Genomic DNA, 26,539 nt, shown 5'->3' with positions numbered 1-26,539 from the left:
AGCAGCAAGAGTTTGATAATCATGAGATTGGCTGCTTCTTATATTTTGCCACGCAACTCAGATTTAAATGAATTTTCCTGCCATTTGTCTTCAGATGCAGACATTTAACTCTTGGGCTGTATAAACCAACAGGCTTTTTCAAGAGTAAAATTCATGCCCTGCGTCCAGGCTAATATGTTCACCTACTATAAACATTACTACCGATGGTTACAGCTGGCATAAAAATTCCTTTTATATACATCATCACTGGCAAAGACTCGGGAGACCACCACAAATCATTTTAGACTTTTTGTGTGTGTGTGTGCAGCGACAAAACACACTGAACTATAAAACTGCCTGAGCTCCACGTCTGTTGGCTCAGAAATGCAATTAGCTTTTTTAAAACCTTGCTTGTGCCATCCTTTTGTTTCAAGCCAAGCAAAGGCGTTTGGAAGGGCTCACTTTTTCGGACTGATTTCAAGGAGGATCCCAGGTGTGCGCACTTGGATCAAATGGAAAACCCTTTTGGGACATGCCATGCCACATTTTTGGAGGAAATAAGCCAGGAAGAGGAAATGTCCACAACAGAGGTGGGGAGTTTCTTTCAGCTACATTCTGGGGGCCACATTTTGGGCCTGGGGTCCAGCAGTGTTGGTGGGAGCAATACATAAACTAGATGAGGCCACCCACCCATCAACACACTCCTGTGCTCACCTCTTCCACCACCCCACTACACTTAAAGGTAAAGGAACCCCTGACCATTCGGTCCAGTTGTGGCCGACTCTGGGGTTGTGGCGCTCATCTCGCTTTATTGGCCGAGGGAGCCGGTGTACAGCTTCCAGGACATGTGGCCAGCATAACTAAGCCGCTTCTGGCAAACCAGAACAGCACACGGAAACACCGTTTACCTTCCCACTGGAGTGGTACCTATTTATCTACTTGCACTTTGACGTGCTTTCGAACTGCTAGGTTGGCAGGAGCAGGGACTGAGCAACGGGAGCTCACCCTGTCGCGGGGATTCGAACTGCCCACCTTCTGATCAGCAAGTCCTAGGCTCTGTGGTTTAACCCACAGCGCCACCCGCGTCCCACAACACTTAGGCTTGGGTGAAAGCATTGGGGCAGTTTGAAGATTATGCTAGCCCATTTCCCCCCTGCTAGAGACCTACACAAAGATTGCTCCCTGCACAGCAACTGGGCTTGAAAACAGACCTGCCGAAGCCGACAGGGCTTTTTCCAACCCGTTTTGTTATGGTGTTGGTGTTGATGAATTTTTGCAGGGCAGGAGAAGGGAAAAGTTAACTCTCCCAACATGAGTTTAAACAATCTCCCCCCCCCCCCCAGCCATTGAAGTATGCTTCCATTGGCACCAATAGAAGTTCTTTTTTTTTTTTAAAGGAGCCTAATTTTTATGGAGGGCAAGAAGGGGAGGGCCCTATTGGCCATATCTGTGTCTCTCCCCCGTCTCCCTAGACTACAAGAAGTATGGGATTTTCCCATCCGTTCCTTGCATTGTCAGACCGCACATGGGGAAGCAAGTGTGCACTTGGGAAGGGGAGGAGGGTGACACCCGAAATCTAGGTAGCCATAGGTTTTTGCCACCTCCTAGCAAGCCTCTCTGCCCTTCTTGAGCACCCAGAAAGAAGCCCTCCAACTTCAGTTGAGCAGCTCCCTTCTTTTGTAGTTACCTGCTTTGCTGGATTTCTGTATGTATGAAAGCACTGTTTGTTTCGGTGCATAGACACAAGCTAGAGGTTGCCAACCCAGGCAGAATAAGGGTCCACGTGCCTGCTGTTTTGACAAGCTTCTCTGGCTGTGGGTATTGGACAGCCCAGGCTGGTCTTGTTGTATATCTTGTGATAAGGAGGGGCAGGAACCCAGAAGAGGTGCCGGTGCAGTGGATGTGAGCAGAACAAGGAGAAGGGCAGTTGATTACAACCACTGTAGCCCCTAAAAATGGCATTTGTGTGACCATCTCAGACAACAAGTTACTTCTTGATCTCTGATTTATTCGCTTGGCTCTTGAAAACTTGGTTGAGCCAACTCTTAGCCTTTTTAGGATTGACAACAAAGCATAATAAGCTCCTAACCGATGTAGTTCTTTTTGTTGATGCTTGGCTTCCATCAGTGCCATTTTTCTAGAAAAAGAGGGGCCAGGATTCACCATGAACACCTCTCTCTTTCTCTTAGAATGGCAATGGCGCCCACCTAAGAGGTGCCAGAACTCAGTTCCAGCAAGTTCCAGCTGAAAAAAATCCCTGGCTTTCATGACTGTTTCAGTATTCGTTTATGGGGCCTTAGCTTTGACGTTAACATCAGTGATTTTATTGGGGATTGTTACGTATTTTAATGTGAGTTTTGGGGTGTGTGATGGGGGTGTTGTGAGTAACCTTGAGTTCCTTTGGAAACTGAATAGTGTGTGTGTGTCCTATTTAAAATAGCAAATAGTTTACATGATGGGTAACCTCGGCCACCATTTTCAACAGTACACACACACACTACTTGGATCGTAGGAAAAAGTTAAAGCAAGTCTGTGCTGTTTGCGGGCTAGAAAGGGTGTGTGTGTGTGTTTGTGTGTTTCCTCCCTTACCAGTGGCATCTTGTTAAAGCCTTTATTTGGAGGACTCTGGACAGCGAGCCCTCGCCCTGTCTGTATGCATAATTAAAAGCAGAGAGGTGGGGAGGGGAAAGTGGGGGGGGGGGCGCTAAGGAAATGGTTTACCATGTTAAATGAGCAAGGGACGGAATCGCACAGTGACAGGTGAAGAGCCGATTCATCTCCTCCTGGAATTTCAATGCTGCAAGCAAGGCAGGGCGCTTTTGCTAATATCCTTGCAAATGCCACAGTTTGCTGCGTCTCTAGATCACTGTCCAAAACTTGTCGTCGGTCTCTGAAAGGCCTGCCAGGCTGCGCCTGCATATGAGCCATGGGGAGTTTGCGAAAGGCTTTGCGTTTGGGATTGTAGTCAGGCAAATTGATGACCATGCCGGCCGCTGTTGAATAAATCATCCACACTTATCTCGTTTGCATCTCTGAGCTCATTCTGCCTGTTTTTATCACCACCGTCTCTGTCTCCGTCTCCGGTCTCCCTTGCTTTCTTTTGTTGAATTATGATGTCCCACCCATCCTGCACTTTGCATCCACTTTCTGCGAACCAGAGAGCAGCCAAGATGGTGGCAGAAATGTCTGAACAGTTTGTTGCCATTTATACCCCCGCTGTTCAATCACATTTCCATGATAAGTTACAATAAAATTAAGGGGGGGGGGAGACATGCCTTTGAATAAAAACAACAGATTTGTAGAAGCATTGTAAGAATGTAAGACCTGAGTCAGGATGGAACAAATCAGCATAGATTAGAAGCCTGGGAGACTAAAAAGGCCTTTGCCTGGCATTGGAATAACAATAAATTAGGCACCTGGTGCATTTGTTTGGGGAGAACATTCCAAAGTCAGGGTGCCACCACTGAAAAGGTTCTGCTAAGTATTAACCTGCTGGACCAATGTCAGAGACACCTGTAAAAGAGCTTCTGATGACAAGTGATCCTTCACCTACCCTGGTCTTGAGCCGTGGAGGGCTTTAGCGGTCAGAACCAGCACTTTGAATTAGGCCCGGAAAGAAACTGGAAGCCAGTGTAGTTTACAAAGTGTGAATATAATATGATCTTATACATTGGATGGGAGTATGTATAGTTGAGGGAGTGCTGTCAGTAGTAGGAATTTCAGCACATTTCCCTGATGGAATTGTTTGCTCTGCATATATGGCAGGCCAAAAAAGAGTTATTCTGGGAGGATTGGCACCCTGGCCAATTGCTTGGTCAGTATCCCATGAAACATCGACTGCCACTGTGTAGGTGCCAACTTGCCTTTTAGCATTTCGTTATGGTGACATTTGTTCACAAGGAGCGAGAACTACTCCCCCAAACCCCCTGGTCCTGCAGGAATTGGGTGCAAACCTAACAGCGTAGCAAAACATCTTCTGCTGGTCCCCTGCTATAACAGCAGGCACCTCTGAACACAAATAGCCTAGGATTGCCCATGACTCACATCTTGGTTTTTTTTTACACAAAACAAGGTGTTGATGTTGATTGAAGAATTGGCTTGGAAAAATTTGTTTTTATTTTTTTTCTTGGTTCTTTCTTTTTTTGTTTCATTTTCTTTTTAGGTATGTAAAATTTGTATATAATTTTTGTATACATGTTGGAAATTATATTATAGTAAGTCCTGTAACGTAATATGACAATGTTTACAGATGTAATATAAGAATGTTAATAAATAAATAAAATGGGGGGGGGGGAGAATTGGATTGCTGCCTCCCTAGCACAACTCCCCTTAAAAATGGGCTTGCTGTCTACTCTGTTGTTAATTGCTATTACTTTACTTCCTGTTTTTAATTTCATCGTTTTTAAAAAAGGTAACATTGGATCCTGGTTTTCTGGGATAAAAGCCAGTGGGGAGAACTGCCCATTCACCATTCACATTTGTAGAAACATATTGTTAAAGGTTCCGATAATTTCATTGAACGTTAATTTAATTGCTTCACAAGAACAATTGTCTAGTTTTGTTTCTGTAATCAGGATGCTGATGATTGCATCATCTTGTTTTTTGTTTAAAGGGAATGCTTAGAAGATTGTTCATTATTCGACCAGGCAAACACCCAACGTTGTGTGTTGGAGGCATGGAAAGATTGGGCACCAGAAACTGGTGGCTTGTGGGAGAATGGACATGTTGTGCAAAGCCCTGTAGAGGGAGGATTTGTATAAATTAAGGCAATCTCTACATGGCCCAAATTGCAAGGCAAATCTCAGTAATATTTGGCCCATGTAGCCGCGTTCTTGCATTTAGTCAGGAATCTAGATGAAAGGAAATGAATATTTTGTTTATGTAGTTGTAACTTATTCTCTCTAGACATTCTGAAAGAGTCCATCTTCTTGCTGTATGGCTCATGTATTTTGCTCTGATTTCTTACCTGGACAGCTAAATCAGATTTGCACAGAATAATGTGTTTGACTTCATTTCTCCCTCCCCCCTTCCCACTCCCTCATCCATGAGAAATGTTTTTGTCCTTAACTTGCTATCTCACCTCTGCAGCAGCAATACAGAGAGTGCCAGGAACTTTTGAGCCTTTATCAGAAGTATCTCTCGGAGCAGCAAGAAAAGCTCACATACTCTCTTTCGGAGCTTGAGGCTGCCAAGCAGAAGGAGCAGCAGGTAAGTGCCTCATCTCTTCCAACGGCATTGTTTCCTTTTGGATGGTTGGTATTCGTCATCCTATTGAAATGGCACCTGCAGCCATGGGGCTCCAACGGCAAACATTGGAGCATTTAAACCTGCTGTGCTTCCCTAAAGGTGGCGGGTCCTCCAGGCACCCTTCCCTTCCCTTCTCATGGGGCCTAGAGGGGAGAAATCCCAGCTGAAAGGCATCTCTGGATCAGCAGCACAGTGAAATCATTGATCATAGCTTGATGTGTGCTTTGCTTTCCAACACACAAAGCACATTTCATTTTTCCTCCCTGCCTTCTTCCTGGAACCAAGCCCAATAAGAGAGCACATCATATAAAACAATGGAAAAAACATTTAAAAAACCACAACAATAGATTAAAACAGAAGATGAAAGAGCACTGATCCAGCAACTATAAAACAGCAGTCCAACTATTGAAGGGTGTGATGAGGACAGGGAGGGACCACCTTCCATAAAGGCACTGACCAAGGTAACATATCCCAGCCCCTCCAGAAATGCCACATAGAATCATAGAATCATAGAGTTGGAATAGACCACAAGGGCCATCGAGTCCAACCCCCTGCCAAGCATAGAACAGAGGAGGTGCTGGTGACTGCCAGGCAGAAAGAGACCTGGCTTTTCCTATTGAACTAGGGCCTATGGACTGCTCCGCACCCCCTTCTGCTAAGTTCAAGGGCTGCCAGCCTTTTTGGACCAGTGGGGCACATTTACAGCCCTAGCTCCTGAAGGCAGATGGCAGCCCCTGTAGGGGGCAGGGTACTGAACCAGCAAAAAGTACTGGAGCTGGTTATAAGCTCTGGACTTGAGCAGTTTAAGTCCAGTTACAAACTAAGAGCACAGCAATGAAGGAGGGAGGAACCGCATTCTCCCAGGAATGAACCTACCCAGATATTCCCTCTAAGCCTCCTAACAGATAGTCTCCACCAGTTTGATTGTCACACCCTTCTTGAAAGACCTGGCTGGACTGTTTGCCCTTCTGATACTCTGTTGGCTGTCCTTCTCCTCTCCTCAAAAGGCAGCTGGGCTTCAGGGCTCTCTTTCATTGTCCTTCTCCTTCTCACCACTTTAGTGCTGCAGTGAATGGGAAGGACCTTTTCTACAAGAACCAACGCCCCCTTCATCCCAGCTCTCTTTCTGTTGGATGCTTGCTGCCCTACCCGCTTTTTAAGATAAAGCAGCTGCCACAGGAAAGCCTAGTACGTCCTCTATGTGAGCTGTAGCCTGGAGCCAGCAGGAGCCTCCAACACCTCTTGGAGTTTGGGGAGCACCATCCTCAAGACTAGTGTGGAGGTGGAACCAGCCAGGGGGAAGTTACAGTAACCACCTGCCATTAAACATGGGACAGACTTTGCATGGTGCCTAAAAGATAGTAAAAAAACACATGTCAGGTGCCTACATCCAGAACGGAAGTTCTGCAATTTGGGTGTCACTTCAGACAAGGGTTTTAGTCTTTGTTCTCCAACAGCTTTATGGAGGCATACAGAGGAGATTTACTGTGATGTGAACATCATATAAAAATATACTTTTAAATCTCCCCCCCCACACACACTTTGGGAGAAGAATGGCATAAGGTGAGTTTAGTCAAAAGTGTATGGTCTTACTCTCGCAGTAGTTGTTTCCCTGAATAAAACAAGTCATGTTGCTAAAGCTTTTGGAGCATCGACTGTACTCAAGTTAGAATTTCAATTTCAAAAGGCCCTGTGGCGCTTCAGAGTCTCATGCCAGAGTTTTCTCTGTTGTTTCAGAAGAACAGTAATCTTAGGACCTCAGGGGCATGCATGTGTGAATCAACCCATGTTCTTTGCAGCAGCCCGAAGACTGCCAGTGTTGTGGTACCTTGGGGGTGTTTGTCTCACTGGTATTGCTTTACGACCTGCTTTATGACCGGATTTCATTGGATCCATGAATGAGTGGACAGGTGGCCTTTTAACACTGAAGAATACAGCTGTGACCTTCTGCAATACTTTGGTGAATGGCAGACTTTGAAAAGGTAGAGGCTGCTATCAGTCCTTGTTCGGTCTCTCTTCCCAGATTTGCTACACTGCCCAATTCCTTCCTTCCTTCCACATTCTACCAGCTTCCAAATGCAGTGGATAATCTCAGTTCTAAGAGAGAATAAACGAACACAGAGTGCACTAGGTTTATGTGGCATATGAACATAGGAAGCGGCCTTATTCCTCTAGCTCAGTATTATCTACAGTGATGTATTTCTGCAGTTTCTGGATATGATTCTTCTTTTTACTTGACCAGAATTGTCTGCTTTCTCATCCTGTTCTTGGTGCTGTTATTTCCCCAAAAACTTTCTTTTCTGTGTCTACATACCACTCTGGTCTGCCAGGGACACCAGGCTTGTGGCCAGCTGGGTTTTCATGGCGCAGATTCATCTAATAGCTCAGTATCATGTAGCCATCCTTAATGGATCCATGAAGGTCAAATTCTTCTTTTAAAGCCATCTGAGTGATGATGAAAACAGTTCCTGATATTGTTAAGAGGCACTGACATTGAGAAAAAAACTTTGCAGGAACCCTGTATCCCGTCCAAACTGTGAATCCAGCGAGCTCTTGGTTCAGCTCCGCTGGGTCGTCTCTGGGATGCGGAAGAACCTTTTCTCGGAGGGTGGAGTCCCAGCGGCCCTCGGCTGACAGCCTGGCATTCCATTCTGAGCATCTGTCTTGGCAAGAGCCCCACAAACGTACTGGGGAAAATGGTGCCGTGATGATTTAAGACGGAGCCCTCGTGGAGTCAATAATCAGTAGCTGGAACGTGGCGCTTCCTTTTTTGTGTGTGAGATAAAGTTAATTCCATTTGAAAAGATACTTAAGGTGACATGAATTGAATTATTCAAACCGGCTTTCTCAGCATTAACTCTAGGTTAATATCTCATGATGCCTCTGGTTTCATTATAGGAGTTTTAAGTACATAACTTTTTATAATAAATTCAATACTGAGGAGCTGGGCTGAAATTGGTTTACTTTCTAGCGAGCCATAAAAAAGCAGCATTAATTGTAAAGTGAATATTGAAGTGGTCACTGAAGTTGACTCAGACAGATGCAGAGATAGCCCTTGTGATGAGATATGTGGAGCAATAAGTTTCTGCCCTGACATTAATAGAAAATACCATCTATATTAAAATGTAGTTAAATCGCTTTCATCAAGAAAGATTTTAGACAGTCTCTCAGCTACTCCCAAATGCACTTTCTTTGCTGCTTTTCATGAAGCTTTACTTGGATGTAAAGAAAATTGCCCTTGTTCTAGGTAATCAGCTCTGACCTAATTATACAGTCCTTGCTTCGCTGCCATCTCAAACAGTGGAAAGAATTCAATTTATTTTGGCGAGAAATTGTGGAAATGCTTTGCAACTTAGAGGACCTGTGCTTCTTTGCTCCATTGCCGAATGAACCTCTGCACGGGGGCTGTTTTGAACCTCTCCCGTGGCAGGAAGGGCAAAATTATTTGCCAAGCCACCCCTTTTTCATATTAATCCGTTTGTTTGTGAGCACAGCTGGCGGCACTTTGGTTTTTTACTTTTAATGTTCACTACATCTGCAAATCCCTTGACTTTTGGGTTTGTTGGCAATTGTTCGTGGCTGAAGTGGAAATAGGAAAAGCTAGTAGAGCGATTCTGCACTCTCCAAAATGTAGTAGGTTTATTTTTTAATCATGGACTAGTACTCTTGAAGGATGCAGGAGTTGGCTAGAGGCTTGGGAGGAGCTATTCTCCATGGGACTCTATAGGGGTGCAAAGGCCAGAGCTCGACAAAACAAGCTGCCCCAGGAACATAGGAGGCTGCCTTTTGCTGAGTTAGACCACTGACCCATCTAGCTCAGTATTGTCTGGAACAGGCATGGCCAAACTTGGCCCTCCAGCTGTTTTGGGACTACAACTCCCATCATCCCTAGCTAACAGGACCAGTGGTCAGGGATGACCTAACCTGGGGAGAAAACAGCCTGATGAAGAGAGCACAGCAGAGGTTATATTTTCTGAGAATCCTTCGGAAAAACAATCTCTCAAAGGACCTGTTGATGGCATTTTACCATTGTACTGCGGAGAGTGTATTAACTTCTGGTCTGTGTGTGTGGTTTGGGAGCTGCACGGCCAGGGAAAAAACAACGCTGTCCAGGGTTGTAAAGACTGTGGAGAGAATAATTGGGTACACTCTTCCCACCTTAGATCAAATCTATGCTGCCAGATGCCATAAGAAAGCTGCAGAGATAGCGCAGGATGGTACGCACCCCGGAAATGATCTCTTTCAGCTTCTGCCTTCTGGAAGAAGGTACAGGGTTATAAAGACCAGGACTAGCTGACTGAGAAACAGTTCCTACGCAAATGCAATTCTGGTTCTAAACGCAGCATAAGGAGTCTCTATAGTATATTGTATTTTAAAATGGGGTTTCAGAGTTTTTAGGGGTTTTTCAATGTTTTATGTAGATTTTCAGTTTCATTGTTCTGTATGGGACAGTGACAATAAAGATATCATATGTCGTATGATGGGAATTGTAGTCCCAAAACATCAGGAGGCCTGGGTTTGGGGGTGCCTGGTCTGGAAGGTTTCAGGAAGGGAGTCTGTCCCATCCCTATCTGAAGGTACCAAGGATTGGATCTGGATCTGGGACCTTCAGTACTCAGAGCAGATGGTCTACAGCTGTACAGTGGCCCTTCATTTCAGATGGAAAGGATAAACATATGAGGAGCGTACAAGGAGTGCGCTTGAAGGATCTGGATATGTTTAGCATGGAAAAGAGGAGACAGAGGAGATTTGATAGCCATCTTCAAATATCTTATGGGCTGTCACATGGAAGAGGGAACATGCTTGTTTTCTCTTGCTCTTGAGGGTAGGACTTGAACCAGTGGCTTCAAGTTACAAGAAAGGAGATTCCGACTAAACATACAAAAACCTTTCTGATAGTAAGAGCTGTTCAGCAGTGGAACAGACTCCCACGAGAGGTGGTGGACTCTTCTTCCTGGAGGCTTTAAAGCAGAGGTTGGATGGCCATCTGTCAGGGATGCTTTAGCTGAGATTCCTGCATTGCAGCGGGTTGGACTAGATGACTCTAAGATTCTATGAAAACTGGAAGTCACCACCAGACAGGAGGGTTACTGGAGACCACAGAGCTCTTGAATCCCAGATGTGATTGTTTTTGGATGTTTGGTTTTAATCAAACCTGAGAAACCAGCTTTTGCCAAGATATCAATCAGTATCAGCTTTCTTCCAAACTACCTTGAGGAGTGAACCTCCCCCCGCCCCATCCAGACCCTAAACAGCACCGAACAATACTTCAAATATAATTTAGTCCTTAGGGTACTTGTTTTGAACAGCTGCTTTGCAAAATTGCACGTTTTCTTGCGTACGTGGGTGGGTGCCTCAATCCATTTCAAGTTTCACCCTGAGATCAGACAGTAATAGCAAATGGGGCTATTTCACTGGAGAGGATCCTGTATAAAAGGGACACTCAACCACCTGATCGAGATTTGCCAGCCCAGCTGGGCTCTGAGAGGAGTATTTCTATATGTACATTGCAGGCATCCTGTTATCTATCTATCCAACTAATAAGCAGAAGCCGCATATGAGATTTCCAGATTATGTGACTGTTGTAAAGCTGACTGTCACCATTCCTTTTGTGAGCATCTGTCTTTATGTCTGTTAAATGGGTGTGAGTGTGTGATACTCTTTTCATTGTAAAGTTCTTTAGCTTAGTGGTAAAAAGTTGCTAAAAATGGATTGAGTCCAAATCTTTTCATGTGCTCTTTGTTCTGTTCTTCCACTAAAGACACCTGCTTCTGATTATGGTCAGAGGCAGATGTTGGACTCTATAGAAAGGTGACCCCATCCCCACTGTGGACTGCTCCTCCCCCCCGCAAATTTTGAATTTCCATGTGATTTTGCTTAAGGTTCTGCTGTGTTTAATTGTGACTTTCAGATTCTGTTTTGAGTGAAGCTGGGTGAATAACTGGAGTGTGTGTGTGTGTGTGTGTGTGAAGTGTTGTTGGGTTTTCCCCATATACAGTACATGAAATCCATAACAGGATAGCCTTTACATTTTCTGTGACGCTGTCCTTCTTTAAATATGTTATTATCTTTCTTCTTATAAATATTGTGTCGGTATACATGCTGATTGCAGCAAAACAAAAGATAGGCCTGTGTCGCAAAGAACAGAGTCTACATTAGGCAACAGGAGAGGAACGAAGGCAAAGTTACCAAGGGATAAATGCAAGTAAAAACAGCAATACATGTTAAGTTGGTTTCACTTGTGAATAGTGGCTGAGATCCCAATAGTGGTTTGTTGTTGTTGTTTTTTTGCATCAAGACTCCTTGTTCATACTTGAAGCTCCCACCATACCTGGTATTTAAGTAGCCGCTAACCCACTCTTGACCAGTGGTATATGAGGCAACAGAGCTTGTTTGTAAGCATGCTTAAAAAACGTAAGACAACGGTATGGATTACCATTTAGCCAATTTGTATTTATCATAGTTTGTCTGTTTTGCAGCTGCATCCTCAAACTCCAGTTAATAAGCTTCTGACATCTTACTTCCATCATTGCTGTCTCGGTAGTGTTGTATTTCCATGGCTTTAATAACTCAATGTAGACTGAAAGGATAATACTGAAGGAATTGACTGAGCTAATTAGACCCTGATTTGTCTTGCTGTCCACAGCATGACACATATTCTTGACATAAATAGGATAAGGCAGTTTGGTTATCCTTTACCATTAGCCACCTGCAAATAGTTCTCTGGCACACAGACCCAGGGAAGGGGAAGTATACCAGGGGATTGCCAACTGATCCCAGTTCCAAATATGGCAGAGTCTTGGATCTCTCTGCGTGTAAATCAGATCCTGGCCATTGGCAGCCTTTCTGCCACTTGAACACTCTGTCTTTGGAAGTAAGCAAGTCACACTAATTACCCTGGAAAAATCTTTCTTTTGAAAGTCTTTTCAATATTTCCAGTACCAATTCAGACTGAGAAAGTTCAATAGAATGAAGAAGGTCTTCAGTACGCCGATAGAGATGGTGCCTGTCTGATCTTCAAGGGAAGGGAATTCAAAAGGGAAGGTGGCATAACACTAAATGCCCAATGTTCCACATTGTGTGGAACAGACCTCTTGATAAGACGGTATCTGCAGGAAGCCCTCGCCTGCAGAGCACAGTGACCAGCTGGATGCATAAGAGGTGACATGATATTTCAGGTATCCTGGTCCCAAGCTGTGTAGGAATTTATGCAGCTTGAATTTAGCCCGGTAGCTCATTGGCAGCCACTGTAGTTCTTTCAACAGTGGAGTAACGCGTTAGCGATATTCTGTCCCAATGAACTGTTGAGCTGCCACATTTTGCACCAGCTGCAGCTTCTGGGCCAATCTCAGCGGCAGCCCCACATAGAGCACGTTGCAATAATCCTGCCTGGAGTATACCAGTGCATGGACTACAGTGATCAGACTATCCGAGGCCTGAAATGGCTGCAGCTGTTTTAGCAGATGAAGCTGGTAGAAGGCGCACCATTCCACTAAGGTCTCCTGGGCCTCTAGTGACAGAGATGGATCCAGGAGCACTTTCAGACTATGAACCTGCTCATTCAGGCGTGCATGACCCCATCCAAAGCAGGCAATTGACCAATGTCAAGCCACTACCAGTCCCAAGCACTTGTCCAGGTCTTGCAGACTCTCCTGATTCAGATGTTATAGAAGTATGTACCCCCAATATACTGATGGCATCTTATCCCGAATTTCCTAATGACTTCACTTAATGGCTTTGTATAAATGTTAAAAAGCACATGGAACCGGTTGATGCCCTGTGGTATCCCCATAGCACATTGCTGGGGTCCAAAAGACAATCACCCAATGTTGTTCTCTAAAACTAACCCTGGAGATAGGATCAGAACCACTGTAAAACAGTGCTTCTGTTACCCATCCCACTAAGTTGGCTCAGAAAGAGACCACGGTTTACGGCATCGAAAAGCTGCTGAGAGATCAAGTAAGAATAACAGCAACGTACTTCCCCTTGTCCTTCTCCTGATAAAGGTCAACCATCAGAGCAGCCAAGACTGATTCAGTCCCATAACTAGGCCTGAACACAGATTGACATGGGCTTCACCCAAGAGTATCTGCAGTTGTTAAGCCGTGGTTTCTTCCAATTCCAGTACAGTGGTATCTCTGGTTGTGAACGCGATCCGTTCCGGAGGCCCGTTTGCAACATGAAAAGAGTGCAACCCGCAGCGGCGCATCTGGGCACGTGCGGGTTGCAATTCACCACTTCTGCGCATGCGCGTGATGTCATTTTGCACTTCTGCGCATGCGCGAGCGGCAAAACCCAGAAGTAACCCTTTCTGGTACTTCTGGGTCGCTGCAGGACGTAACCTGAAAGAACGTAACATGAAGCGGATGTAACATAAGGTATGACTGTAGTCTCATCTGCCCTCTGACGCTTTTTAAGCGGGCTTTCGTTATCTGAGGAGCACTTGTGAGGAAACAGTGGTCCTCCAGATGTTCTTTGAACTCCCATCAACCCCAGCCAGTATGACCAGTGCTCAGGGATGATGGGCGTTCTTGTTCAGCAACATCTGGAGGACCACAGGTTTTGCTCTCCAGCTTTAGGGTCTCAAGACAAGCTCCATATGTCTTATCTGCAAGGTCTTCCTTGAGGGCTTCCCCTGGGCATCTGGTTAGTCACTTTGAAAACAGGATGCTTGTCTGGATTGGGCCACTGGGGTGATCCAGCAGGGCTGTTCTTATGTTCTTATTCTGTTCTTCTGAGGACCTTCCCTTCACCTCTGCTCACTCATGCCAAGATAAATTATTATAATGCATTGGAACTGAAAGAACAGGAAGAGCAGCCGCCACAACCAGCCTCTGAGTTGTTCTTAAAGTGTAAGAATTTCCATTTCAGTCTCTTCCTAACGACACATCTGAGTATGGAATCTACAATGTTAGTCTCTATTTTCAAACCTGTAGGAATTTGCCTAACACTTAAACATTGCACAGCAATCAAGTCTGATAGCAGCAGGCTAAATATCAGTTTCTGAAAATAAATTTTATACGAACGTATTCTCCAGACAATTTGACTTTTAAATGTTTAAAAGTGACATCTTTATGCAAGCGAACACTGGCTGAGGCAATAGCTACAAAACCTGGACATTTCCCCAGCATCCTTGTGCTTTTCACAATAACCTGTTAAAAGCACAGCTGGCTACAATGCAGCCTTTTACTGTTTTCCCTTGGAATAATTTACTGCTCTTCTGACCTATAAACAGATAGCCATTACTGTGACTTAGCACCACAAAACATTCTGGACACATGCTCGGAGGTGATGCGTGCTTTTAAATATTGCATGTGTGAAAGCTTTTATAACCAGGTCTTTGTGAAATGGAAACATTATATTTCCTTAAGCAATGTTGCGTACCTTTAAGCACCAAGCACAAATATTCTTCTTGTCCCAGGCCTTTGACCAATTAAACATACTTTTGCCTTTTAAACTTTTTAAAGGGGGAGTATTGTTTTTGTTTGTTACTATGATATGTATTTTTGTGTAGTATAGTAATAATAATAATAATAATTTTGAGCAGGTGATTGGTTGCTACAAGGTTTCCATGCTTGTCTTTCCCCTTGAACGAAGAACCACCCAATTTTGGCTTTTATTGAGGGTTGATTAAACTTAGAATCTCAGTGCTTGATGTTTTGGTTGATCTCAGTGGCTGACCCATTTTTCAACCAAACCCACTCAAAAAAAACAACAACAACAAAACAGCATGCAGTGAGGTTGAAGAATACGCATTCGCTGCTGAAGGTTTCTGCTTCATCCATTGTCGTTACTGTGGGACTGTGGTAATGGGAACCACCTGTCTGTTATATGGTACATTATGCCTCATCTACCCTTTAAAACAGCTTTTCTCAACCTGTGGGTCCCCAGATGTTGTTGAACTACAACTCCCATCACCCCTAGGTAGCAAGGCCAGAGCTCAGGGATGATGGGAGTTGTAGTCCAGCAACATCTGGGGACCCACAGGTTGAGAACCACTGCTTTAAAAGCTTATTGAGAGGCCTGGATAGAATTGAATTATGTGTCGCAGAGGCCACGTTTTCTGCAAAGAAGCTATGTGCAAATAAAAAATGAATAGAGGACGTGCCCTCCTCCAATCCAAACTGGGACAGTTTTAGGTAGAGGTGGCCTTAACCTTTGTCCTCCCCATCTTCATCCTAATGGCGCCATGTTGCCTCCTTTTTGAATTTGGTCTCCTATCTCACTGAACTTGGGAAGGTAGAAATGGCATGTAGAGTAGACTTCTCGGGCGGCTGTTTATTAAGTTCATAGAATCATAGAGTTGGAAGAGACCACAAGGGCCATCGAGTCCAACCCCCTGCCAAGCAGGAAACACCATCAGAGCACTCCTGACATATGGTTGTCAAGCCTCTGCTTAAAGACCTCCAAAGAAGGAGACTCCACCACACTCCTTGGCAGCAAATTCCACTGTCGAACAGCTCTTACTGTCAGGAAGTTCTTCCTAATGTTTAGGTGGAATCTTCTTTCTTGTAGTTTGGATCCATTGCTCCGTGTCCGCTTCTCTGGAGCAGCAGAAAACAACCTTTCTCCCTCCTCTATGTAACATCCTTTTATATATTTGAACATGGCTATCATATCACCCCTTAACCTCCTCTTCTCCAGGCTAAACATGCCCAGCTCCCTTAGCCGTTCCTCATAAGGCATCGTTTCCAGGCCTTTGACCATTTTGGTTGCCCTCCTCTGGACACGTTCCAGTTTGTCAGTGTCCTTCTTGAACTGTGATGCCCAGAACTGGACACAGTACTCCAGGTGAGGTCTGACCAGAGCAGAATACAGTGGCACTATTACTTCCCTTGATCTAGATGCTATACTATTGATGCAGCCCAGAATTGCATTGGCTTTTTTAGCTGCCGCATCACACTGTTGGCTCATGGACAAGTTCATTGCTTGTCCTGCTAGTTTGAGGAGGACTGTGCTTCTCCCACAAGCAGAGAGAGTCTTCCTTGCTTTCTGTTTACAAAGCACCAGCTTTTGGAGGAATGAAAGGAGAACCTATTTTAGCCCCATGCATTGGTTCTGAGCGTGTGCTGGCAGCACCCACTGAAGGGAGAAGGGAATAAATGGCTGGTAAAAGGAGATGGGCGTACAGAGGACTGTCCTCAGAAACCTGAATCATTTTGAAGATAATTGATGCAATTGTAGATGAGAGAGCAAATCCCAGGGTGTATTTCTTTTCTGGACTCCATTAGGAAAGGAAATTGGACGCTGTGCTGCTTGTAATCCCTTAGCAGTGGGTTCTTCAGTTTCAATCTCTTTTAGAATGAGAAGGAACACGTCCAGTCACCTATTCCAATCATCTGACATGATGGAATTCCTTGCTACAAGTTAGGGAAATGGTTACTGGCTTAGATGGCGCCCAAAGGGAATTACACAAATTCCTGGAGGAAAGGTCTATCAGTGGCTATTAGCCCACAGTGCCTAATAGCAACCTCCAGGTTCAGACAGTGTTTCTCTGAATATCAAGTTCTGGGGAACAAGCGACCTGAGGATGCTGGGAGGGGGAAGTCTGTTGTCTTCATAGCAGAAGCTAAGTATCTGGTCTCTGTCGAAAACAGACGGCTGGATTAGATGAGCCTGAGATCTCCTCTTAGGCTCTTAAGGCCGGAGTTCATGTGCTCAGGACATTGGATACCTATCCTGCATAATAGACCTTTCAGAATGTATTCCCTTTAATTTGCTCCCAGATCAATATGAACATTTTCATAAGAGACGTGTCTTTTGTTTTGTCTGTCTGTTCCCTCTTCGTTCCATGCTTAAAATCAGGCATTGATGAGTCCAGACTCACCTCTGCAGGGAGGACATCATATAATGTGGGCCCACCACTCGAAAGGTCTTGTTTTGTTTTGTTTTGTTTTGTTTTGTCTTGTCTTCACCAGCCACACAGTTTTGTCTAGGATCTCACTTTCCCTTTTGGAATGAATTTTAAAATATGTCTTAAAATATGTCTTAAATAAGAAAGGCACCCAGTTAGAACTTCTGCTCATTTGAGCTGGTTCCAAACATGCTAAAGTGTCTATCAGAATTGTAGGAGCTGTCACATTTTTTAAAAAAAGAATATGACATTGATTTTAGGTGAGCATTTTTGTCGTCTGTTTTTGTTAGGAGGATGTTGTGATTATTTCAAGTGGAAAGGCCAATTTTAGTTGTGGATGAAGATCATATTTATTTCCATGCTTTACATTTCTTCTTCCTTTAAAATGCGATAGTACCACCTTAGCTGTAGCAATACTGCGTACTATCGCATTGCGATCGTTGACAGGTGTAACAGCCTTCTGGTGGATGAGGGGACTTTTGGTTTTATTTTCACTAAGACGAGGTCGGGCAGCACAACCGATCCAGGCATGTTGTACCTGATTAAAATGCATCAGTTAACATTTACAATGAGATTTCACACACTTTTTAATAACTTTTCTTTCTCTCTTTCTCTATCAAGTTCCATGCTGGCTGCCTTTTTAGGCAGATGATGATTTATGGAAAGTGATCTTGGTGTTTATTTGAACAACCAAATGCAATAAATCTGCTAGCCATTTCAAGGGAAAGTTTATTAATGCAGGGCATTATTCTGCTCAATATCGTGTTGTCTTTAAAATTAAGCAGAGCATTAGTAATAATGAAACTGGCTTAAATCAATACAGTCTTGGTATGAAACCTTTTGCATGGGTGGGGGTGAATTGAGCAGTATGTAATGTAACAGTGGCATTTATAACTCGGCAGAAAAGAACAGACCTCCAAGTGAAACTGTTTCTGTTGAATCTCTGTCTACAATTTTGTGTTTGGTCGATTTGAGTGTTTTGTCTGCGGTGTTCTTACAAAACTTCTAGGACTTAGAAATGCAACACGTAAATAGTCTAAGCTGTGATTTATGCAGAACACTTGTGGTATGGGTTTTGCTCGAAAACAGAACCTCTAGGGTACTGTCAGGGAACTGCCATCGGAGGGACAGGTGGTGGACAGGCTCCAGGAGAATAGGAGAGAATCTGCAGCAGAGGAAGGAACCAGCAGGGGGAGTGCAGGAGTCACAGCGGAGGGGAGGCTCTGGGATACTTCTAGTGAGAATAGCGAAGAGGTAACAAGACCCCCATTAGGAACTCCCACCCTTCGCCGGAAACTGTCACGCAGAGAGTCACGAAGGCGCATGTCCGTCAAACAGCTTTTATGTTGGCGTAAATTCCGTAGACGCCCACTGTCAGATTCTACCAGCGACTGACGGAGTCATGCTTTGGGGGCTCCGTTAGTGCCTCGGTTTGGATGACCAGCCAAACCCCAGAGGGATCAAGCTTTTACGCACAAGCAGCTCACTATCCCATCACAGCAATCTGACAGTCTTTGAAAGCAGCTTGTGCAAGCAGAGGGCATCATGAGCGAACCAGCCGGAACCGGAGGAGCAGGAGCTGGAGCTGGAGCAGGTCCAAGCCTGGAAGAAAGGTACAGGGCGTTGGAGGTCCAGCTGGCGCTGCAAACGGCGAGGCTCGAGGAGAGGAGGGCTCAAGATGCGGATAAAGGGAAAACCACCCCACTTGCCAGACGGGTGCCTGGATTGGTGCAGAAATTTGGGGGGGATCCCAGGAACTATCAAGCCTTTAGGACAGAGATGCAATATGCTCTCAATCTACTGTTTGATGACTTCCCCGATGAGAACTCTAGAGTGGCGTACGTGATTGGCCATCTAGAGGGAGGGGCGAAGGACTGGGTTCGGCCCCTGATGGCAGCCAATAATGAAATCTTAAAGGACACTATGAAGTTTTTTCGCGCCATGGACTTGATGTTTTCCAGCGAGATCGAGCAGGGGGTGGTGCGCAGACAGTTAATGGCGTGTAAACAGGGGAGCCGATCTGTACGTGAGTACTGGACTGAGTTCGCCATGCTGATTCATAGACTAGGGTGGGACCTTGCTAGTGAACCTATTCAAATGCTGTTTGAAGAAGGTCTCTCTCCGGCAGTGAAAGATGAACTTTCCCGGGCGCCTAGGGTGGAGTCTATGGATCAGCTGACTAAATCAGCGCTGTCCATAGGAACACGCCAGGAGGCTAGAGCTATGGAAAAGCGGGAAGGAAAGGGGGAACGTTGGAAGGACTTCCGCATTCCAGAGATTCCGGAGCAGCCTTTCCCGCCAGCAGAGCCGATGGAACTTGGAACAGCGCACGCGCGCGCAGTTTCAAACACCAGTGAAGGGCGGAAGAAGGAGGGAAAGAGCGGCAAGAGATGCTATCTCTGCCAACAGCCAGGTCACTTTGCCAGAGTCTGTCCGCAAAGGAAGGAATGGCAAGGGATGGCGGGAACTGTTGGGGGGAAGGAGGAAGAAGAAATCACGGAGCAAGTAAAAGCCAACGCCTGGTTGCCAACATCAGGGCACAGCAGCCAGGCCAGGGAGTAGTGAATGTGCCCACGCCGGAACCTCCAAGACCAGCGCTTGTGATAGAGGTGTTGCTGGAACTGGCAAACGGACACCCACTGAAGATAAAAGCGCTATTGGATTCAGGTAGCTCATGTAATTTCATGAGTAAGGAGTTTGCAGCTGAACACCAGATACAGACTATCCCATTAAGTAAGCCTTTGCAGGTTACCACGATTGATGGGAGGGAGCTGTTGGGAGGAGAAGTGAACCAACAAACTGTACCAATGATAATGAGGGTGGCAAGACACACAGAACTGATAGCGTTTAACGTAGCCACCTTGGGAGGAGCTCCTATTATCTTGGGAATGAGCTGGCTGGCACTACACGATCCGCTAGTAGGCTGGCATCAGAGAGTGGTTTCCTTTGGATCAGCACATTGCCTAGAACACTGCAAGGAGGGAGAGGCTCAGGCAGGGGCCAGGGCCACTCTAGCAGGGATGGAAGTGATAGACAAGGGGAGGGTGCCACCACAATACGCTGACTTGATTGACGTATTCAGCGAAAAAGAAGCAGATAAACTGCCCCCGCACAGACCCTTTGACTGTCAAATTAACTTACTCCCAGGAGCACAATTGCCAGTGGGCAAGCTGTATGCAATGTCAGACAGTGAGATGCAGGAGTTAAGGGAGTTCATTGACAAGAACCTCAAGCGAGGTTTCATCAGAGAGTCACGAGCGGTGGGGGGCAGCCCAGTGTTCTTTGTGGACAAAAAAAACACGGGCAGGCCCAGGCTTGTATGTGATTTCAGGGCCCTAAATGCAGTGTCAGAACCAGTGACTTTCCCTATGCCTAGAATTGATGACATTCTAACACGGGTGAGAAAAGGGAAAATTTTTACCAAGCTGGACCTTAGGGGGGCATATAACTTGATACGTGTGAGAAAGGGGGATGAGTGGAAGACCACTATGTTCACCCCCTTGGGGGCTTTTGAGTACCGGGTTATGCCTTTCGGATTACAAGCGGGCTCCGCCTGCTTTCAATCATTCATGAATCACGTCCTGGGGCCACTGCTCTACAAGAACTGCGTAGCGTTCTTAGATGACGTCCTGGTGTACTCAGAGAATGAGGAGCAGCATGTGCGAGATGTAAGAGAGGTACTGAGCAAGCTGCGAGAAAACCGGCTGTGGGTGAAACTGGAGAAGTGTCAGTTTCATACCAGGGAGGTGGAATTCCTGGGGTACCGGTTGTCTGACAAGGGATTGGCCATGGATCCCAGCAAGGTTCAAGCGGTACTGGAATGGAAAACACCAAAGACCAAGAAGGACGTGCAAAGGTTCCTGGGCTTCGGAAACTTCTATAGGAAGTTCATCAAAAACTTTGCCCATTTAACAGCGCCCATCACGGATTGTCTTAGTAGCAAAAAGAAATTTGTTTGGACGGAAGAAGCGCAGCGGGCGTTCGAACGTTTAAAGCAGGCGTTTGCGTCGGAAGAGCAACTTTTGCACGTGGATCTACAACAACCAATGAGAGTGGAGACTGACGCGTCAGACCGAGCGGTGGGGGCCGTTCTTCTCCAGCCGGGAAAAGATACGTCTGAATGGAGACCGTGTGCATTCTTCTCGCGGAAGTTGAACAAATCCGAGAGGAACTACACAGTATACGACCGAGAACTGCTCGCCATTCATGAAGCATTCCGGAAATGGCGGCACTTGCTGATTGGGGCGCAGCACAAGGTTCAAGTCCGAACTGACCACAAAAATCTGGAATACTGGAGAACAGCCCGAGTGCTGAACCAGAGACAAGTGCGATGGGCCCAGGAGTTCTCCAAATTCCACTTTGAGATTCGTTACGTGCCCGGCTCCGAGAACGTGAGGGCGGACGCTCTTTCCAGGAAACCTGAGTACTTAGAGGGGGAGGGAGCGCCTGAGGCAAGGCATGTAATCCCTGAAGACCGCTGGGTGTGTGGGGCGGCATTGGTGGGGCAGAGGGAACTGATAGAGGGTACTGAGAACGATGAATACGCCCAAGAGAAACTCAGAGAGCTCAGGAGGACAGAGGAGAACACAGGGGGGTTTGAAGAAAAGAACGGGGCATTGTATTACAAAGGGGCACTGTACATACCCGATGGGGAACTGAGGGGCAGAGTACTCAAGCAGTTGCATGACAGCCCCACAGCGGGACATTTTGGACAGCACAAAACCATGTGGTTGGTTACCAGGGAGTTTTGGTGGCCCAAGGTGAGGGAGGACGTACGGGAATATGTCAGGGGTTGCGACAGGTGCCAGCGAGCGAAAGGAGAGAGGGTGGCGCCAGCGGGGCTATTACAACCCTTACCCACGCCAGAAAGGCCATGGGAGGCAGTATCCATAGATTTTATGACGGACCTGCCAAAATCCAAAGGCAAAACAGCTGTCATGGTGGTGGTAGATCTATTAACCAAGATGTGTCATTTTATAGCTTGTTCACATGCGGTCACAGCGGAGGAAACCGCCAAGTTGTTTGTAGAACATATTTTTAGGTTGCATGGCGCCCCCTTGAGGGTTTTGAGCGACAGAGGGAAACAATTTACTTCCAGGTTCTGGAGGAAACTTATGAGCTTACTGCACGTAGAACTCAATTTCTCAACTGCCCGGCACCCAGAAACAAATGGGCAAGCGGAAAGGGCAAACGGGATTTTACAACAATACCTGAGGTGTTATGTAAAAGACAGAGAAAATGATTGGGTGGATAAGTTACCTCTAGCAGAATTTGCCTACAACAACGCGGAGAACGTGTCCACAGGGATGAGTCCCTTTCTGGCAAATTATGGGTGTCACCCCCGGGCATTCCCAGGAGAGGGAGGGGAGAGGTGGAGCGTGCCGGTGGCGGAATATTTTTTTGAAGAGATGGAAGCGATCCACCGTCAGCTTCAACTTAACTTAGAGAAAGCCAAGGAAGAATATAAGAAGCAAGCAGACAGAAATAGGAGGGAAGGTGAAACTATAAGGGTGGGAGACCGGGTGTGGTTATCCACCCAAGGACTACCGTTCAAGGGCGGGAGTAAGAAATTGAGACCCAAAAGATTGGGACCCTTTGAGGTCATACAGCAGGTCAACCCAGTAGCATTCAAACTCAGGCTGCCCAGTCACATGAAATTACACCCAGTATTTCACAGGTCATTACTGTCGCCGTACCGAGAGGGACGTGAGTGGGGGGAGCGTGAGAGAGAGGCCACCCAAACGCCCGTGATAGAAGAGAGAGAGCGCGACATGAACGTGGCAGGAATCATTGATTCCAGGTGGAAGGGGAATCAGGTGGAATATCTGGTAGAATGGGAGGGGGAAGTAGAGTCGGAAAACACTTGGGTACCAGCAGAGGTAGTCAATGACGAGGTCTTAATAGAAACATTTCATCAGCGTTTCCCAAGAAAACCGCAACCCGTGGCACGATTTAGAAGGGAACACTTTGGGACCACCGATGAGGAAGGAGAGTTTGAAGGGTTCCCAGAGTCAGGGGTGGGTGAGGAAGCCGACTCCGACGAAGAAGAGGAAGACGGGGAGAGAGACGGTACGCCGTGGCTAGAAGTGTTTGAATCCTCGGATGACGAGGAGAGTTCCTTCAGGGGCTTTCCGCCCTCACCGCCAGTGGGAGAGGAGGCGGGAGGGGGTGAAGGGGGCCCTGGGGGGGAGGTGGATGTCAGGGAACTGCCATCGGAGGGACAGGTGGTGGACAGGCTCCAGGAGAATAGGAGAGAATCTGCAGCAGAGGAAGGAACCAGCAGGGGGAGTGCAGGAGTCACAGCGGAGGGGAGGCTCTGGGATACTTCTAGTGAGAATAGCGAAGAGGTAACAAGACCCCCATTAGGAACTCCCACCCTTCGCCGGAAACTGTCACGCAGAGAGTCACGAAGGCGCATGTCCGTCAAACAGCTTTTATGTTGGCGTAAATTCCGTAGACGCCCACTGTCAGATTCTACCAGCGACTGACGGAGTCATGCTTTGGGGGCTCCGTTAGTGCCTCGGTTTGGATGACCAGCCAAACCCCAGAGGGATCAAGCTTTTACGCACAAGCAGCTCACTATCCCATCACAGGTACCATTTGGTGTGAGAATATGTTTGCATGGAGAACCAGCTCTGCTGAGGACTATGTTAATTAACATGTTAATTAACATAGTCCTCAAGTTCAGTTGCTGTGTTTCCCACATACACATAGGTGCACCATGGGCAGTGTCATAAACATGGAAATCAGTTCCAGTATGCACTATGATCAGAGCATGTTTATATAATGGGCTCAAGGCTTTTGGTAGCCACCAGGAGCAGCTGAAGATCCAAACCTTAGAATGCCAGAATATATAAGGGGTGTGTGTGTGTGTGTGTGTGTGTGTGTGTAAGTAAATTGCGGGGGGTTGAACCAGATGACCTTTGGGTCCCTTTCAGCTCTATGATTCTATGAAAATGCTTTGGGAAGTTGTTTGCTGTGTGCACTCAGAGTAACACACATTAGCACATCCATTTGCATTTCAGCCATCTTTGTGCACACAAGAACATACATTTCTGAGGGCTGATTTCAGTGGTTTATTTAAGTGTGCAAATGCTGAGGAAGGAAACGTTGGTGTGCAGTATTGAACTATTCTCTGGTTTTCACTAACTGCGAGCTAGACCACAATAAAAGTGCCATTAGAAAGGTTGAGTGCATCCACCACACTACACTTGCCAGAGCAGAGGAGCCCCGTAAAACCTTGATTCCCTGGTTCTCTATGAGTGGACAAGTAGGATTGCACCAGAATCCCTTAGTGTAGCCCACATTAAGCTGGGGAAATCCAGGGGAATCTTATTGGTCTAGCAAACACAGTCCTATCTCTGATCCCTCGCTGACTGCGTAAAAGTAAAGGTGTGAGCTTTGGGAGGCAATGTGGACCAGGGTATTTAATAGATGCAGAGACTATGCTTGCCCTTAATTCTAGGGGGAGATTTTTATTATACACACACACACACACTATATATATATATACTATATTATATATATATATATAGAGAGAGAGAGAGAGTGAGTAGACTGGATATAGAAAGTTTGGGCAACACTGCTCTGGCTCCTGAACTTTGGCTTGCTTACTTCCTGATATGTTCCCATCGTACGACAACCATAAGATTCTCATACTGTTGTAGGAGTGAAGGGCTTTCAGCTTCTCCCTCAGGAATGTCCAATTCCGTTCCTCTTGGTCAGTGCCATTTGCACAAGAACAAGGAATATCCAATCCACTGTTTGGATCTATGCAGTTGCTACAGGAATTCTTTTATCTATTATATTTCCACTTTTGTACCTCGTTTGAAAGGAGAGTGCGTATTCCTAATTATGTACAATGGGGGAGAGAGAATGTTGTTGTTACTTAAAATTCATTTACCCCATCTTACTCCTCATGTCCACACATGTTGGCACGCATGCTAGCTAAATGTGTACATATACATGTTTATATGTGTGTGTATATATACTGATATGTGCACACATATGTTCATATCATAAGGAGCAGCGCGCGCGCGCGCACACACACACACACACACGTACAACCCTTAAAAACAGGCGTATGCAAACTCGGCCCTCCAGATGTTTTGGGACTACAACTCCCATCATCCCTAGCTAACAGGACCAGTGGTCAGGGATGATGGGAATTGTAGTCTCAAAACATCTGGAGGGCGAGTTTGCCTATGCCTGCTTAAAAACCTCAGCAAGTGTTAAAAATCCTCCAAAACATCTCACAAATTATTCCTATATTTTCACTCTCAGACCCAGGGTATTTCTTATGCTGAAGAGTGTCTGTTTCCTTACAGGCAACGCTGCATGTCCTGCCAACTGCATATATTTCCACAGAGGATTGTAATATAGGTTGGTCTTAATATCACAAGCCTGTAGAATATACCACCCTCCCTTCCCCATAGATATCCCCTCTAGATGTGATAAACGTTTTTGGATTTCTAGTGGGGAAGAGTAGTATTCTCTGGCTCCATTTCTTTTCTGGTCCAAATTACTCAAACGTTTATGCAAGCATAAACCAGGAAAAATGTAATCTGGTACATATGGGAAGTTGAGCCCCACGAACACAGAATGCCCATAATATTGAGATGTCAGCAGGGGAGATGGATGAGTGACAAGCGTTGTGGCTGGTGAATTCATTGCCTTTTTTTCATTCCAGGAGACATTGAAATGTAATGAAACTTAAACATTTTTAAACAATGCCCCGATTAAAATTTAATAGCAATGAAAATGAACAATATTCTTACAGGTTAGAAATAGTCTTCATTATTCTTTTAAAAGTTCATATCATAAGGAGCAGCATAGTTAATAAGCGCCCTGAATATTTTTTCATATTATGTACACTGTTCAGCTAGAAATTTAACAAGGATTTTTAATGAAATGATGGCAGAAATCGCAGTTTTATTGCATCCCTTTGCAGAATATCTCCTGTGAGACTAAGCTAGAGAGAGTCCAATATTAATGACTTTTCATAGGAGCTGAGCAATAAGTTATGGGGAGCTTATAAAGATGATAATTTTAGGCTGCTGTTTGGATAGCTAAACAGCCTTTTGGAGAATTGCTGCTTAATAGACACATCATGGGAATTAAAGACATTTGGATGTTAATTTGTATACATATTCTGCTATAGGACCGCAAAGAGATTCGTTTTTACAGATACTTTTGTTTGCTAGTCTACAGAGAGAGGAGACGAGAATTCATTTGCTGGAGAATTTCTGTCAACCGAGGGCTTAAGAGGACCTTGAGAGTTGTCAAAGGGCCCATGTTCATCCCCCTTTCCCCCCATCTCGCTTTTTTTAATAAGAATTGAAGAGTGTGCCATGTGATCCTAGTATGGTTTTGTTCTCATTAAAATTTAAAGAAATTGTTATTTTGGGAAATGAGAATTATGGTTGGGGAATGAGCACCAACAATATTTACAGAAGTGCC

General features: G+C 45.5%; 1 protein-coding gene across 7 annotated transcripts in view; it reads left to right on the top strand.

Annotated features, from left to right (window-relative positions):
- KIAA1328 overlaps window positions 1-26,539 on the top strand; it is a 207,206-nt gene that overhangs the window by 76,923 nt on the left and 103,744 nt on the right. For 5 of the 7 annotated variants that reach the window (XM_083702766.1, XM_083702764.1, XM_083702763.1 and 2 more), the window contains one exon: window positions 5,060-5,187. In XM_083702766.1, the coding sequence (XP_083558892.1) occupies window positions 5,060-5,187 (128 nt within the window). The remainder of the gene's footprint in view (window positions 1-5,059; window positions 5,188-26,539) is intronic. The other 2 variants (XM_083702769.1, XM_083702768.1) reach the window with 1 other exon arrangement.

This window comes from Podarcis gaigeae (genome assembly GCF_964106915.1).
Source record: "Podarcis gaigeae genome assembly, chromosome: 11".
Classification (NCBI taxonomy): domain Eukaryota; kingdom Metazoa; phylum Chordata; class Lepidosauria; order Squamata; family Lacertidae; genus Podarcis; species Podarcis gaigeae.
The sequence above is the reverse complement of the archived record's forward strand: the minus strand, read 5'-3'. Positions and strand labels throughout refer to the sequence as shown.